Below are 17,999 nucleotides of genomic sequence, written 5' to 3' on the forward strand. Positions count from 1 at the left end.
ATATGAAGCCATGTGACTTCTGTATGGAGACATTTTCCTCTTGAAGCAAGGCTGCTATTGGAGAATGCCTCCATATGTACGGAGTCTCATAAAGCATTTAACAATTTTGTTTATCAGATTCGACCAGCTTCTGACTGAAAAAACTTTTGCATTCCTTGATATGTAAATTTGGGGCATACAGAGATATCATGGAGACCTCCTGGACCTTCGTGACAGGTCTATTCTAGCTCAGTCCAAAAGCCATGAAAAGCTGTGTTGTGCTACTATATATTACAAGGGAGATCATATGGTAACTTTTACATTAGTTTTCCATTTTTTGCAGTGAAGTCAACTATTAGTGAAAAAGTGTCAAAAAATGAGATGAACAGGGCATGCTGTAAATTATAAACACATTCCTGGATTTCATCTGGTAATATAGATTACGGATATGTCCACCTCTATTATTTGTTATTAGCAAAACAAGTCTATACTTCATAAGGCAGAATTTAGGAACTTTGCTGCTGCTTTGCTAACAGAATGACTCAATGCACTTACTAAAACTAATATGTGCAACCCTATAAACAGAAATGCCAAAGTAATTATTTTGCAGAACATCTGGAATGAGCTACAGACACATGAGACTATATTTTGGGTGGTCATTTCCTATCAAACAGTTTTGCAATCCTATTTTGTCATATCTTTCATTTGACTTCCTCGTGATTGACAGAAATCATTGTGGGTGTTATGTCTCAAACTGACTCCGTTGTACTCTACTGCTGTTATAGGCTGGAATCATATATGTAGTACCGTATTCATAACTACAGTTATGCAGTTTTTTTACCTAAAAACAGACATGGATTCAAAGAATATGGGGAATATAAAGGAAGGACTTCTGCTGCTGCTGGATTATTCCAAACTTGCATGTTTGACTCCAGCCTATTGAGGTTATAAAGATCTATGTAAGTAAAGCTCATTCATTGTTACCAAGCTCACCGACTTTCTAAGATAGTTTGTGTTTTAGGCCGCCTGCACATGGCCGGATTTGCATTGCGGAATCCAGAGCAGGCATCCGCATTTGGATTCCGCAGCAAATACTGCTAGTAGCATGCTATGGTAAAACAATGTTTTTCCTACCCACAAGCAAAAATCAATAGCGATTTTCCGTTCACGGGGAATAAATCTCAGCATGCTCTCTTTTGAGGTGGATTCCGTGCGGACGGCTTCCATTGCGGAAATGTCTCGCGATCAGCGTCATTGCCTAGCGACGACGTGGCATAATCTGTATTGGGCATGTCTGCTGTCCGGCACATTCTCAGTACAGATAAAGAAGACTGCGGACAGGTATTCAGTAGTCACCAGCTGGGCACAGGGTCGAATTCCACTACAGGATCCCACATGTGGCCTTACTGCTTCACAATTCTCAAGTACCCTGCTTTCTGCTAGTGAATAGAAAAAATCTTGCACATTGATAAGTAGCCCAGGTTGGTTTCAGTCTGCAATACCAACTTAGCCCACTGCCGAATGTATGTAGTGATCCGCTTCCAGCCAAAAGTGGCTCTATGAACACTGTGAGAGCCGCCCAGGGAAACTGCTGAATTGCCAAGAGTCCTGGGTGGTGGACCCCCACTGATCTGCTATTGATGACCTATACTGAGGATAGATCATCAATAATTAGATGTGGGATATAAATAAAGGGCATAGTGCTAGGGGCTGCAGAGGTACCAAGCCTCGGTGACATTATTTACCAAATGCACAGTATCCATGAGGCTTCGTCCATGCACCATGTTATTGATCATTGTTGCATTGGTCTGTAATATGGGACTCACAGCCTGCATTAGACCTATGATATACTTTTGTGTGCCTGAGTACAAGGGTTGCTGGGTCTATGCACGTAGCTTTGTGTTGCACATAGGCCCTTAGAGCATGCTTCCCAACCATTCTAGATCCCACCAGACAATATCAGATGTCCTAACTTCAGCTGCATCCTCAGGATGTAAATATAGTTGAACATTATGGTCGAGGACTGAGCTGTCAGCTCGCTGGTCCACCAGTTATTTTCATACTTACAGTCATCATCACCAGAGCAGTATGGAGAGGTGCCCCCCGCACTGACATGCCCCTCATCTCAACTCCAGACACCACCACCCGACTACCCAGGGGGAGGAGGGGAAGACACCACACAATAGAGGACAATTTTACTGAAAGGAGGCACAAAGGAGACTAGGTAGCCGGCTCAAGGTTGACTCAGCCTTCTATCCTTCTGAGGTCAGTAAAATGAGTACCCAGCTTGGTGGGGGTATTAAATTGCCTGAAAGCGCTACGGAATTAGTTGGCACTATACAAATAACAAGATTTATTTATTTATATATGGACAGGGATTGAGGCCCCTTTTCATGAACATTTATCATTAAAAAAATTGTTTAAACGAGTGAAAATGAACGATAATTATTCAAAATAAACTCAGCCAACGATCGAACACCGAATGATAAATCGTTCGCTTTGCACTCATCATTCATTTTATGCAGGCATAAAAATCATCGGCTCATTCATTAATCGTTCGGTTTAAATACGGATCGTTCAGTCATTCTCAATCATTTATACAGCGAATGTGAGGCTAAACGATTCTGAAGGACCCAATGATGTATCTGTCTGTATAAAGAAACAAACGAGAAATTGCAGGTCTAAACGGACCAGAGGGCTCTTTCACATGAGGGTAGGCGTTTTTACGTGCGCCTGCCGGCGCTGTAAACCCGTGTGAATGAGCACATTAATCTACCGTTTGTGCGCCCGTTCAGACGGCCCGGTGGATATATGCCGAGCCTGGATCACCATAGAGCGGGGAGAGACAGTTTAGCTTACCCTTTTCCGCCCCTTAGTGCGCTAAGCTCCTGTCCCCTATCCGCCCCTTGTCGGTAGCCAGCAATGGGAGGGTGCGGGATGGGGCGGGAGCTTAGCAACCTGCTCCTGCCCCGTCCCGCCACCTCCCAATGCAAACATCTGGTAAGGGGCGGAGAGGAGGAGAGAAGGGGGAGGGAGTTTAGCAGTCACGCTGCTAAACTGCCTCCCATCTCTCTTCTCCGAGAGCTGTCATAGGCTTTCATAGGAGTCTATGCAGCGTCTGACGTATTCCAGACAGGAAGATAGTTCCTGAACTATCTTTCCTGGCCGGCGTAAAAGCGCTCAGCTGAAATATGCTATCTTGGCTTGCCAGGTGCTTTTACATGGCAGAAAATGGCCTGTCTGGTCTGATGCATTGGAATCCAATGCATCAGATGGTAGCGCATTTCGGCCGGCCATGAAAACGGCGGCCGATATACACTCGTGTGAATAAAGCCTAAGGAAGAGTTAGGCCCCCTGTCCACGCTATGGAAAGCGCTGGCACCTGTCTACGAGCAGAGAATCATTGTGATTCTCCGCTCGCGGCGGGCAATTCGCAGCATGCTGCGAATTGCCCCGATTCTCCGCGGTCATCCTATCTATTAGATAGGGCTGACTGGCGGAAATTTGGCGGCGGCTCCCGTATCACCCGCGGACAGCCGGCCTTAGAAGTGTGGCTTAACTGTGTAAAAATTTTCAGTTTTTTTCCCTCTTTCCACATTTGAAAGTTGGGAGCTGTACTCACAGTTATTATAGTTTTGCTAACTTTTTATCTTAGGTTGCAGAATCCCTTAAGGCATAGTGGCCGGACTGCACCTTTTATTGCCCCACCTCTAGCAGCCTTCTTAACCTGCCAGAAATTCTTTTGACCTTTATAGTAAGTTGATATAGAATATAAACCATCAGTGTCCATCAGATAGCTGGGACATTTCTACTGACCGCAGCATACTTACCTTGGGTGCAGATGTGTTTTCTTTATAGCTATCTGCAGCGTACTATATTGGTTAACAAGAACTGTATGTACTCTCACATGTTACAGTGTCACAGTGGCCAAGGCATTCAACTGCTGTCTAAGTAAATAAAGACTAATGAGCTGGCACTGAGTCTTTCCAGCAAAAACAATGGGCCAAAAAAGGATCGCTCAGATTAGCTCCACTAACTATTGTTAATGCGTTTAGTCAAAACTCAAAGGTCTCAGTTAAAACTATGTTTATACTGGAGAGATAGTGCTGTGTCTTATGTTCACGTCTCCTACTGTACTTCTTAAAAAAATTACCTCTAAGTAGAAATATAGTTTTTTTGGAGACATTTTACATTCCCATGAACATTTATTCATTGTTTATACTGGGGAAGGAAAACGTGAGATCTTTCTTAAACCCATGACATAGTAGCATGTATGGAGGGAGGCTGTAGTACCTTCCAGGATACTACATATTACCCCCAACAGCTTGCAATAGACATGGAAGACCTCACTATGAGGGCTCCTTCATGCAAATGTATTTGCACGCACAATCCGCAGAGAAAAGAACCCATTAATTTCAATGAGTTCTTTCACAGTTCTCTTGCAAAAGAATAGTACATGCTCTATTTTTTTGAGCATTTGCACAGCAAAGTTCCCCATAGAAGTCTATGGGGAGTGAGCAAATGTGTGCTCAATGCACTTGCAGATACACTGTGCAGTTCTGCTGCAAAAAGTACAAATCTGGACTTCATTAGACTAAAAAGCCTTTTAAATCAGGACATGTTCACATGCTGCACGCAAGGGAACAAGCATTGCATGCGCAAAAGGTACATTACAAGCTGCCTATACGCGCACACATCAACCTCGTTCATAGCGCAAATACATTGTGCTGAAGTGTGCGCATTTCTGCCTACGCTCCTGTGAAGGAGCCCTTAAGCTAATCCACTCACCTAAGGGTGGCTTTATATAGAACAGCTATCATCTAAATAGTTGGTCAAAATAGTCGCTAGAACATAAAAACAACTGTTTGTGTGCGTGTACACAGAGCGATTGTTCACTTGTTCAATTTCTTAATTGCTAAACAAATTGTTTGGAGCATTTATGCAAGTCGAAATATAATTCGTCGACTAGTAAGGGGGCATGAGGATCTTTGGCCGGCGTATTTTTGACATTTTGATCCGTCCCCAATGAATGCTCTCTGGTTGTCAAGACTGCAATCAGTCTTCAAGTCTCAGTGGACCAAAAGCAGCCAGAGACCGTTGCAGCAAGTGTTCTTTCAAAGACCAGCAGTGATTGTTCAGTCGAAGATCCCTCATACGTATTTATGTGTTTTTGGGAACCAATGAGCATTAAGTGAGAGGGCACAATGTTCTAAAAGAGCCAAAAAGCGTTCAGTAGGAGGTGCAAGCCACACAGGTGCTTACCTCCCTGCACAGTTGATGGCTAGTGGTTGAAAGACAATGACTACTTGTTTACATTAGACGATAATTAATCGGCCAGTGACTATAACGGAGCTGAAACAAAGTGACTAGTGGACAAATTCTCTCTTGTCACCTGGTTGGTGGTCGTGTTTCCATGGAACAACTGTCACTTACACTCGCTCTATCGAGCAATTATTCGAACGACACTGGTCCCATACAAAACCACCCTAAGAGTACGTTCGAACGTAAAAGAATTTGATACATACCAAAATCCACCATTTGGTAAAGATTGTGACGCAGATTTGCCTCAGATTTAACACTTTAAATTATATTACATCCATGAACAAAACTTTAAGATTTGTGTACGCGGTACTATGATTGTTTCTACTGTACCTCGTATGCTTGCTACCTTGGTGTAACCATTGGCTACCAGTCTTTTTCATTCGTCATTTCCAGAACATCGCTAAGTCCAGCTGTTACCACTTACACAACATCCTTATAATATTCTTTTCATGACTCAAGTGGCTACCAAACTCATTGACACTACCGTTATTTTTTATCTCAGCTCCAGTTTGGCCTTCCTCGAAGAAGGCTCTCAACTCTTTTATCTAGCAGGAACCCTACTGTAAGATTCATACTCTTCATCTGCTTCTTGTATTTCCTGATTTCCTCACTGGCCTCCAAATAGCCGAAGAATAATCTTCAAAGATAATTATGCATTGCCATGAGGTCACTTACACTCCCATGTACAGTTGCTGTAAACTTTGACTTGACTTTTTTCGATGGCTTTTGTTCTGTTAAAGCGGATTTCCTTTATTTATGTATTCAGGTCCTATCCTAGATCGGTGGGGGGTGTCTGGTACTGCAGCTCAATCCCATTTATTTGAATGGGACTGAGCTATAGAAAAGCTATGTGATCAATTATCATAATGTCACAAGCCGAGGAAGAGGCAGCAGTGCTTTCTCGAGTGCTGTAACCCCTTGAAACAGCTGGGAGATGGACCTCCACTGAACTGATATTGATGACCTTTCCTAAAGATAGGCCATAAGTACAAATGCAACAATCGTTAACATGACTGGCATATTGTGATAACTCGATTTACAGCATGGTAGTACATTGCAGTTAACTTATAATGGGTTAAATGTCAACTTAACATTTAATACATCTGTATATAAGAGTGGCTTTATGCGCCCAACAGCTATCCCAACGATTATTGCTCTTGTGCTTTCACACAGGAGTGATAATCGCTCATTGAATGGAGACGGAGCATGCCGGAGATCTCTTCTGGCCGACCCCCTTCATTCAGAGTATATAGGCACTCATTCTAGATGAACGACCACCTGTTTACACGGGCTGACAGTCATTTTGGTTTTTAGGTGAGCTAAAAATGAAGCAACTGTGACAATTGAGTCATTTTAGGTCACTTGCCCTGTTGGATCCCATGGGACAACAATTATCTATAGACGCTCTTTCAAGTGATCACTTGAGCGACTATTGGCCTGTGTAATGCTACCCTAAGGCTGCCTGTCCACGGGCAATGATCTGCAAGCGATTAATCACCCACGGATCACGCTCTAACAGTGGAGTGGTCAGTTAGGTGAGCATTAGCGGATGAGATTTGATGTATAAATGTAGCAAACTTTTTAAATTTACACTTAAAGGGGGTTTCTAGGACTTAGGCCCTGTCCACGGCCGTGGCGGAATATTGCTACCGATATTCCGACACGGGGGAGAAGGGGGGAGCGCTGACAGGTCTCCAAGATGAGCCTATCTGATTGATAGGCTCACTGTGGAGAATCGTGGCAATCGCAGTATGCCGCGATTTAAATCTCGTGGACGCTGGCATTGTGCTTTCCATAGCAACCATTGCCATATAATAGGTAGCTACTGGTTTATAAGGCTTGTTCCTTTTTGCTTGTTTAAAGAGACTGTCAGCTACTTTGAGCCCTATAAACTAAATTTATGGGCTCGAAGTAGCTGATTTGTTGAGTCCGGGCATGTAAGTTTTATACTTCCCCTCCCCACCATTCCTCCTTGTCAGTGTTCAAACACACCACTTAATGCATTGAGCGGACTACTTACCGTGCCACTCAATGCATTCAGCAGCTGGTTGGAGCGCTGCAAAGGGGGAAAGGTAAGTATGAAACTCTCATGCAAAATGTCAGCTACTTTGAGCCCATAAGCTTGGCTTACAGGCTCAAAGTAACTGATTGATTCCCTTTAAGAAATAATTAGAACCAACGAAAAGACCTATTACAGTCTATCTGTGTCCAGGATGGAAGTAGGATAATAGGGACGGGTAAATTCCTATATATAGATCTCCACATGTCAATAGCACAAGAGTCAGAAGTTTATGACCCTCTACATGTGACATCAGTTACTGGTTCCTCATGATCATTGCTCATCTTGGCTTATTATTAGCAGTGAATGCTAATGCTGGAAATGTATAGGCTACATTCTGCAGAATATATTTCAGCCCACAAAATGCTACAATTTCAAAATGAAGTACCAAAAACAATATTCAGTCCCCCGCACACATTGTGGCTGCATTTATGCATCTGTATTATGGCCAAGTGTCCCGGTCCGACCCGCTGGTCTAGTGACCAGCTCTCAGAACGTCCTAGATCCCTATGATGTTCTGAGTTTGGGTCACTAAACCTGGGGTCTGGCTGGGACACTTGGCCGTCATACAGACCCATAAATATGGCCGTAATATGCTAATGTGAAACTGACCTTAGGTTTCGTTCACATCAGTGCTGAAGGTTCTATTCAGAGCCTCTGTCATTTAAGACTAGAGGTACTCACTCTGTTTTCAACCCTTCCTATCCTAAATGGAAAACTTCACATGAATTTGCCTTTTTAAGTAGGGTAGGCCACAGCTTTATTAAATTCCAAACAACTTTAAAGTCCTATAAAAACTTTAACACTTTCTATGCCTGAAAACCCTGATTTTCCTTGAGTCCGAAATGTATCAGAAAGCCTCGATATAACTAGGGCTTGATGAACCACCCTTCTCCTACCACAATTGCTGACATAGAAAGAAATTTCTGCCTACACCTACAGCTGTGACGACTTCCAAAATCTCCGCATCCTCTGCTCCACGACTCCGACAAGAATCTTCCTGCACTCCTCTTTCGAGAGGGTGGGTGGGTGACTTCCGCTCAACTTCCTGGCTCTAACTCTTCCTCTTCCCCTCTCCCTATCTCCACTCCTCACACTACTTACTCTCCACCTCTTTTCTGCAAGTTGCCACCCCTTTCCTAGCCTAATCACACCCTCCAGTCCATGGCAGCTGCATTAAGCATTATGCATTCCGTTAAAAGGCGTGATGAAATGGCGCTGTATGCCGAGCATGTGTATGACATAATTAACGTGCTTTTCCTGCTAGTAGAAAGGTTCGCTGCTGGTAGAATTTACTACGGATTTCCACTGTGAACTAGAGGAAAGGTGTTGTTTGCCAGGAGAATATCCTGTATTAAGGGTGATTTAACTGATCCCAGAAATGTAAATAGCAGCAGGTTACGTCGGCATGTTCCGGAATCCCGCAGCGAGTCTAACTTACCTGAGAACATTCCTAGTTCTCACCATGCAGTCTGATACTTCATCGGGCTTCTTTTACATCAGTGTTCTTTTTGTGAGCCGCTTCATATGGGAGTATTTGCATGAGCAAAATTTGCACATGCCATACGCAGAGAATCGAACGGTTCATTATCAATCATTTTTTGGGGGCAAGCAAACACAGCATGCTTTACTTTTGTGCACATTTGCACACCAAAGGTCCTAATAGAAGCCTATGGGAGTGCGCAATACGCAGGCAGATGCATGAAAAACAGCGTAATTACAAGGGAAAAAGAACACATCAGTAAATCATTAGTCTAAATAGCCATTTAAATTGCGTCATGTTCGACTGCCGCCCACAAATGAACATGCCCTGTGAGCACAAAAGTACAGTAAAATGCGCTTATATGCACACAAAAAAGACTGGTTCATAGTGAAAATACGTTTCGCTGAATTTATTTACATGGGCGATTCTTTATGTGTGATTTCTATGCATTTCGAGATGCACAGACATCACACGTGAAAAGGGCCCATTAAGTTAAAACGGTGATTTTTTTTTTACCTCGCGGCGATACTGTGAGATAGGAAAATCACAGCATGTCTAATTTTTGGGCAATTCTATTCAAGAATTGTTCATTATTCCTTATGAGATCATAAGCAAATCCGATCACAATAGCATGTAAATACCAGTTTCATGAGAGTGTAACGCTATTCTTCTTTATGTACTTTTGAAACTTGATTTTCACGCGAGAGAAAAACACTACGAAAATTGTATGTTTAGCAATGCGATGCATGGAAAAAGAGTACAATATTGATCCAAGTTTCTTGGCCCGATATTGCACTCACCCATGTAAATACGGCCTTAGGGTGAGTTCAGACGTTCCAGATTTGCTGTGAATTTGTAATGCAAGTTCCATACCTAGGCACATTTCAGGGCTTTCAAAACCCTTTCTACATGTAGCAGAAAATTGATCATGCTATGGATTTTCAAACCTGCGGCATGTCAGTAATGTCATAGATTTATTGCAGATTTCACCCCTTCAGTGTATAGCGGTGTAATCCATGGTCAAACTGCAGCAAAAGCCATTGCAAAATTTGCATGAAACTTCCCTGTGATACATTTTTTCTTCATTCAATTACAACAGGTTAGTTAGGCTTCATCGGGGATTTTGTTTTTTTTGCTTATTTATGGGTACAATACTGCAGCATGCTACACTATTCAGATTGACAGTAGCAGCTAAAACCTCATGAAAATAACTAACATACGTGTGGGCAGAGCCTTAAAAAGGACCTGTCATGGGATTAGATCAGCGGGGCTGACTGCATGGCTCGGCAGCCGCGGCCCTGCTGGCTCTGTCCCCATTGCTCTTCTTAGGTCAGTGTGTCAAGCTGGTGGTCCCCACCGCTCACTCTCAGTGGCTGATGTCGGACTTGATTGATATTGAGAGTAAGCAGTAGGGACAGCCAAGTTGACATGTTGACAGCATCGCAACTTGCTGAGCCGGAGCAAAGGGGACCAGAAAGGCAGCACTGGACCTGGAGGGGGCATTCAACAGGGAAGTATAGTTTTTTCTATTTTTTACTATTTTCATTTGTCTGGGTGTTTTTAATTCTTGAACAACCTTTATAAACACTTTCCTGCTGAAATATTTGGGGCTTTTTGTTTTATTTTTCAATTGCAAAATTTCAGCACTTTCTAATGTATTTGGAGCCGTTGTAAAGAAAAGAAAAATACAAAAACTTTTTTCAGTAGTGCGGTGTAGTGTTAACCTGTCCTCGTACTGCAGCATCTCTGTTAGGAATGCGGGACGTATTTTCCTTTTACAGCAATAATTCTAGTGCCTTCCCTAAATGTGATGATCACAAATGATTTATGAAGTTCTATAATCCATAAAGCATGAACGTCCAGGCGATACATTTACTTGATGTTCTTTCTATTTTTCAGAACTAGAAGCAAAAGAAGCATGCGAGTGGTTACGGGCGGCTGGATTTCCTCAATATGCTCAGCTTTATGAAGGTAACACCACCGGGCCTTTTGATGGAATTTGCTGTGCTTTTTATCTGTGACATCATTCTGTTCCATTGCACTTTACACCCCGGGAAAGCTGATTTTTATGAGCTTTTAAACCATAATTATGCCAGCCACTAAAAACATAGGCAGCCTGAGAACAGCGGATCCCATTCATCAGGACCACCCAGCCCTTGATACAGTAGTAACGGCGTGCACTCAGCAATAATATTTATATAATAACCAAAAATAATTAAGCTGCCCCAACCTGTGTCTGCAGGATAAACCTTCTGGGCTATGAGCGGCATGAGGGGAAGGGCCGCAGACTGCAAACGTGTCTGATTAACTTACAAATCAGTTTTAATTTTGTGTTGCTAATTGAGTTTTATTCAATAAGGTTGATGCTGGTCAGCTAAAGGTTCTTTTACATGGGCGATTATCGCACAAACAAACGCTGGAAACAGCGTTTTTCGTGATAATCGTACCATGTGCACATAGCCACCACCAGCGAAGATTAGATTGAGCGAGAAATTGTAGAGTACTCACTACTGAAACGAAGCAACTAGCAAGCGACTTCTCGCTCAGTGTCAACAGTTGTTCCATCTATGAAGAACTACCTGTTTGCAGTGAATGAAGGCAGACAATCAGAAGAGATCTGCAGCGCGCTCCACCTCCATTTACTGAATGACTATCGCTACTGTGTGAAGCATAGTTAGGACAACTATTGGGTGCTTGCGCTTATACACTCGACAGTTGTCCTATGTAAAGGTACCTTAAAGCAGTTTGATCATGCTAACTCTAGTGAAGCAGGTTCGGGGCCTTCACTTACCATACTGAATTCGGGAATAAGCTGTTGTGGATCTGGCTAGATGGGTTTACACAAATCTCCGGCTCTTTAGATGCCGGATCGGGTTCTCTCCTGCCTGGTGCTGAGTCCCCTGATGTCTAGACCCAATGGCACTGTGATAGTGGAAGATTTTAAAACCACGCCTAGTCACAGGATTGTCACTTGGTTTCAACTCTTATTCAAATGGTAGCAGATCATCAACAACCAAGAGCAATGTAGATGTTGGTTAGCAGGTGGTTTCAAGAACCGGTGGGAACAGATGCCATTTCACTTTCCGAAACTGCATAAATATCCCAGATCCTTCTCTTCATTGGTTCTTATCATAGCACTCGGGACAGTGCACCTTCACTGCCCCTTCTAGGTGCATCGGTTTGAGCCTGGCTTTCCATGTCTTAGCCCTGTCTTGCGTAGCACTAAACTGCGCCATCAATACAACAATGGCTCATTTTCTTGGTCCAGTTTCTGAGATTTCGACCTCCGACCAGGGGCATATGTATTATAGAGGCAGACCATGCGAATGCAATGGGACCCTTGGAAAGAGGGGGGCCTCGGCTCTGATTGCATCAACACTTTTTCTACTGGTTAGTGAGAACTTCCTTTAAAGAGGTGGAGAATTGGCCCAGCAGGGTCACTTTAATGGGCAAAAAACAAGAAACAAATACCAGGTTCTGCCGTCCTAGTTGTCAAAACTGGATGCCATATTGCAGGGCCCATTTAAGTTTTTGTTATGGGGCCCCATTAGTTCTATGTATGCAACTGCCTCCGACCTATTTTAAAGGGAATCTATTACCGTTTCCTCGGTGTCTGTGCTGCGACCAGCTGCTGCAGTGCACTGAGTGATGTGTTAAGTTGTCCTCCAATTCTAAGTAACGTACCGCTCAGAGATGACACCTAGGGAAGGGCGGGGAAGGTAAGTATAAAACTTACATCCATTGACTCAGTGGGTCAGCTACTTTGAGCCCATAAGCTTAGCTTCTTGGGCTCAAAGTAGCTGATAGTCTCTTTAAGGAGACATAATACAAAATAACATACACTGAATTAAAAAAATAACACTGGGAAAACACTGCATTACACTGCATTACACTGGACCTCACCATCATATTCTTTCTCAGGAGATAAACCAACAGGCTGCAATATAATAGATATAAAGGTGGCCGTATAGATAAAATTCCTGTTATGTAGCTGAACATGCATGAACCACTCAACCAAGCATGCGTCTGTCATGTGAGAGAGAAGAAGTAGATATGTTGAAATCCACTTCTGTGCCACAATATTTGCCTTCGGAGAAGAGTCAGAAGGCCCCAATTCCACCAAAATCAGTAAGTTTGGCCGAGCTTTGTATACTGTATGAGCATCTTGAAGGGGTTGTTCCACTTTTAAGACTGATTGAGTATTCCTCAGTAAAAGCCATCAGTAGATGATGTGTGGAGATCCATCACCTGGGATCCGATGTTCTAATGTATGGAGCTGCTTTATTGCCGGAAGCAGACCGCCCTGTGCTGTGGCTCCTAGTAGTATTGCAGGCTGAGACCCATTCATGTCCTGCAGTACCTACCACACTGAGCCACTGTACAGCAATCAGCTGATTTGTGAAAATCCAAGGCTGAAGAACCCAAGCAATGAGCTATTGATGAACTATCCTGAGAATATTCTATCCCATTGTGTGAACGTTACCTTATACTCCTTTTTTACAGGCCGACAGTCTTTTAAACAACTGCACGAGCGCTGACATCACTACTAAGGTCACCAGCGCTCATGCAGAGCATTTGAACTGAAAGACTTGCCGCGGGCTCACGGGCCCCCTGTCCGCTTCTCGCTCAGTGCTTCACCTCCTATGGGAAGTGCTGAGCGGGGAGCATTTACACAGGATGAGAAGCCAGCGAGCAAACAAGGTTTTTTAAGCCAATTGGAAAGTCCACTTACACAACCGCGGACGACAAGTGAGTGATTTTTTTTTTGCTTTCACACTGAACGATTATCACTCAAATTCGTTCTTTTGAACGAATTTTGAGTGATTATCGTTACATGTAAATGGGCCTTCACACTTCCGCCTCCACCTTGCTGTCACAGATAGTAGTGTAATAGAAGGCCTTTTTTTACACCTTTGGCTCTGACTACGAATGCAGACGTCTGGCTCCATTGCATTGATAACGGGCTAGAGAATCAGCTGTTTGGCAGGGATCCTGAGTGATGGACCTCCACCAATCTGATAACCTAACCTGGGGAAAGTAGTGGAAGGTATGCTCAGTGCTAGCATGTGCAAGAACTCAATTGTTTGGGATTTTCTCATTTCCCCAACAGGTCATGCACGATATGGGGATATCTCACTTCTAGATATACTTCACTTGTTTTACATGGAGTGATAAATCGATTGCATGAGCGAATGAGCCAATGATGACAGAGTTCGCTCGTACAGTCCGTTTATACAGGCAGAAAATAATTTGCAATTGCATTTGCATATTGTTCAGTCATTCACATTCACTGTACCAGTGATTATGAAGGACTAAACGATCGCTGTTCACACACAACGATGTGTGGATTAAAAATGAACAACGAAGGAGAAGTGAACTAATTATCATTCGTCATTTAATCGTTGGCCGTGTTTACACTAAATGATTCGTTCAAATTCGCTTAAATACGATGACAATCATTCAATGTAAAAGGGCCCTTAGGCTCCTCTGTATTTAGCATGTATGCTACCCTAGAAGATAATAATAATACTTGATAAGTATCTACACAACATAAAATTGTCTTCATTTCTCATAGTGCTACATTTTTCTACCACTTGCAGTTATGTTTCGGGCAGCTTATTATGTGACGTCACTATACAATTTGTCATTTCAGATTCTCAATTCCCAATTGATATTGCGTCTGTGAAACGTGATCATGATTTCCTTGACAGAGACCATGTAGAACCACTTTGCAGGTAATTTCTTTTCTCTTTTATTAAAGGGAATCTGCCAGCTCAAACATGCTGTCCAAATTGCAGGCGTCATGTTATAGAGCAGAAGGAGCTGAACAGTCCAATGGGCGGTCCTATCAGTGATTGGCAGCTATCTGTGTATGACTGCATATACGGAAAAGGCTGTGAATTACTGATAGGACTGTCCATTGGACTGTTCAGCTCAGAATGTGCAAAGATATAAATGAATAGAATACAAGTTCTACTCAATCTTTCCCCATAAAAATATATATCAATTTGCTCAACTCCTCCTGCTCTATAGCATGATGCCGGCAGTTTGGACACCATGTACCAGCTGGCAGATTCCCAGTAGCCATATGTGGCCTACAATGCCATTCTGTGCAACTTTCGAACATCTGGATACAAAATCACTTGTCTGTGTGTGGCTGCCACATGTAGTTCTATGTCAGAGAAAAGTGAGTCAGGAGGGGTATTGTCCCTCCTTGAGGAGAGCACCTAGAAGTTGACTGAGGAGACTTATAAGGCCATGAATGCTCCTCTGGGTAATATGCAAATATTGTGGTAAGATGGAATTGTTCCATCTTCCTTATTTGCTGAGAGAATTGACACACAGCTCAGGAGCAGGGACTGGCAGGTACTAATGGTGCACAGTGTTGCCATCAATGGTTCTGCCTGATGTCAGGAGAGTGGGGCCTATGGACCCCTACTTAGCAGTCCAGAAAGGCTTATATGAGAGTTAGATGACTATGCATGTGGCTCTATCCATTGTAGTCTATGGGTTTCGAGAAATGCTAGAATGTTGCCACAAAACACATGATCCATAATAGAGCGAGAGGCACATAGCCACATGCATGGCCTCCTCTCCAGAGTGCTGATCGTAGAGAGGAGGGCATCTACATTCTTCCTATAGATGTAGTTTCCAATTTCAGGACTCATACACTATCAGCCATATTTGGTTGCAAATTTCAAATGGTATTACCACCTAATATTTTATTGCAGCCCTTGGTAGTGGTTCAGTATAATAGTGTGGCTCTCGGACTAGATAAGGTTGTGCATCCATCATAAACAGATGATCTCTTCAGATTGTTGCATTAATTGCCGGAATTGCAGCAAAACTGGATCTGCCTTGTTTTTACCTTAGAAACAGCTACATTTGTGCGTGGGTTATACCTAAAATTGCAGCTCATTGCCATTTAAAGGCCTTGTCCCACACTAATAATTTATCCCCTATCCACAGCTTAGGGAATAACTAACTGATTTTCAGGGACAAACTACTGGGACCCCTATTGACCCCAAGAACAGTTGTGCGGAGCGTCCTGAAATGAATGCAGTGGCAGTCGCTCATGCACAACACCACTCAATTCATTTAAATTGGATCGCTGGAGACAGTTGAGTTCAAATGCTCCATTATCCCAACTACTTGGGATTGGTGGGAATCCCAGTGGTTGTACACTAATAATTTGGTAATAACTTAATATCATGAGTAATGAGATAACCTATTTAAACAGATAGGGCTGAGCCTATACACAAGACTGGCCCAGTTTCTGGAAAAAGAGGAAGGATCTGCAACTGTAATATGAACACTAAAATGGGTTGCATTAAAAACGTGTAAATCCAGCCCTAAAGGAGTGCTCCCATCTTGGCTGAAAACCACTGAATATAAAGTGACCGCTAGTGGTCAAGCTGATGAAATTAGCCAAACCTTGCCGAGCTATGCTGTTTTCGTAACTCCCACAGAAATTAATTTAAGTTACAGAAAGAGCATAGCACAAAGGGAATTATGGAAATAACAAAGCAAAGTCCACTGACCTCTTTCTATAATCTCGATCTTCCCTGGCTGGAAAGCAGTTGGAGCCAGAGCAGAAGATAGGTGCGGGTCCCATAGGTTGTGTCCTGTGCCTACAACACTTCTATAATAGAGAATCAGCGTCAAGCGCTCCAATCAAATAGACAATATAAATTATTGATGGTAAGTTTCCAGCAAACAAAAGATGACTTACCTGGTGTGGACCACCCGTCCGATGACAGACGTCCACACAGTCAGTCCAAGGTGGCCTTCAAGAATATATTCCAAATAACGGAATTCCCAGTCCATAGGGAGAGCGTCTCGCGGAAAGCCCGCAGGTAGAAATACAAGAAAGGTTAAAAAAAACACTCTACTATTGCAATTTGGGTAATTAAAAAGTCAAATGAAGATCCCTTAAGGGTAATGGAACTTACTTAGCAGAGGAGTCCTATGTGGAAGTAGGACTCCTCTATATCCAGGTTTGTCCTCAGTAAGCCAAGCCAGGTCCTGTTTAGAAGCAAGGTAGTTTTTTCAATTCCGCAAGACCACGCGCGATAAGCATGGTCACGTGCGTAACAGCAGGGTCACAAGTCGGGTGCTGGATACCCGGCTGCATTGAGTGACGTAGATCTCATGTCAGGAAGTTCTATAATTCCTTTTTTTACCTTTCTTGTATTGTACAACACTTCTGTGGCATATCCTTTTGATATACCATAAAAGTATGAGATGGGAATACTTCTTTAAGGTGCCCATCCATCTTCAAAAGCTGTCGGACGAATAATTGGCTCAGTATTCATGTGTTTAGGGAGGTAAGTCATTGCCACACAGCACTGGTGCCAGTTTATTTCCTTAGAAGTAAAAGGACCAGCATTGAATATTCTATGCCTCCAATCGTTCTTTCCCCCAACATCATTTGTCAGAGGGAAGTTGAATGGCATCCATATATATTAGAGGAGAGTCCGGTGTCACCATTATCAATAGTTATGCCTTTAGACATAATTTGCAAAAGCCAGATAACAACTCCTTTCGAGGAGGTGTAATTTTGACCGTATACAGTCAACTGTTTTTTAACACCAAGGATCAAATCCTATCATGAAGATTATTTGATGTAGGAGATTCTTAGGTGGAAGTGGTTTCTAACACCATAATTAGTACTTTTCATACCAGAGCCACATGACCCGCTATTGAGTGATTTTCACCCATGAATATGTGCTGATCGTCTACGTTATGTCTTTATATTCCTGATATCTTTAAGGGAAGTGCCATTCCTTTTTTTGGTAGCTCATACCTGTGCGTCTGACCTCACTTACTAGTTTAGGGATAAGTGCTTCTCTTGTATGAAGTAAGGCCTTAATTAGCAATCATGATACAGTTTGCAGATTCCAGAATCCAGTTACCTCAGTATAACTGCATTATGTTGTGCTTATGTATAGATAGGTGTACACATTCACAAGATAAATGGTTGTGCGGTGGCTGCAAGTGACCATATTCTCTGTTGTAAAGTGATGGGATAAGCATTTCTATTGCCATTGACTAGGACATTAGCAATCCACAAGACTTCTTTGTCATTCATTGTCCAGACGTTGATAGGGATCATGCCTTTCTGGCCTGTACTGTCTGGTGATATCTTACCAGTCA

At 42.9% G+C, this 17,999-nt stretch overlaps 1 protein-coding gene across 4 annotated transcripts in view; it reads left to right on the plus strand.

The window, feature by feature from the left end:
- Positions 1-17,999, plus strand: part of STARD13 (StAR related lipid transfer domain containing 13) — a 305,534-nt gene that overhangs the window by 247,678 nt on the left and 39,857 nt on the right. For all 4 annotated transcript variants that reach the window (XM_066582869.1, XM_066582888.1, XM_066582879.1 and 1 more), the window contains 2 exons: positions 10,743-10,814; positions 14,497-14,578. In XM_066582869.1, coding sequence (XP_066438966.1) covers positions 10,743-10,814; positions 14,497-14,578 — 154 coding nt within the window. The remainder of the gene's footprint in view (positions 1-10,742; positions 10,815-14,496; positions 14,579-17,999) is intronic.

This window comes from Eleutherodactylus coqui, chromosome 1, assembly GCF_035609145.1.
Source record: "Eleutherodactylus coqui strain aEleCoq1 chromosome 1, aEleCoq1.hap1, whole genome shotgun sequence".
NCBI lineage: Eukaryota > Metazoa > Chordata > Amphibia > Anura > Eleutherodactylidae > Eleutherodactylus > Eleutherodactylus coqui.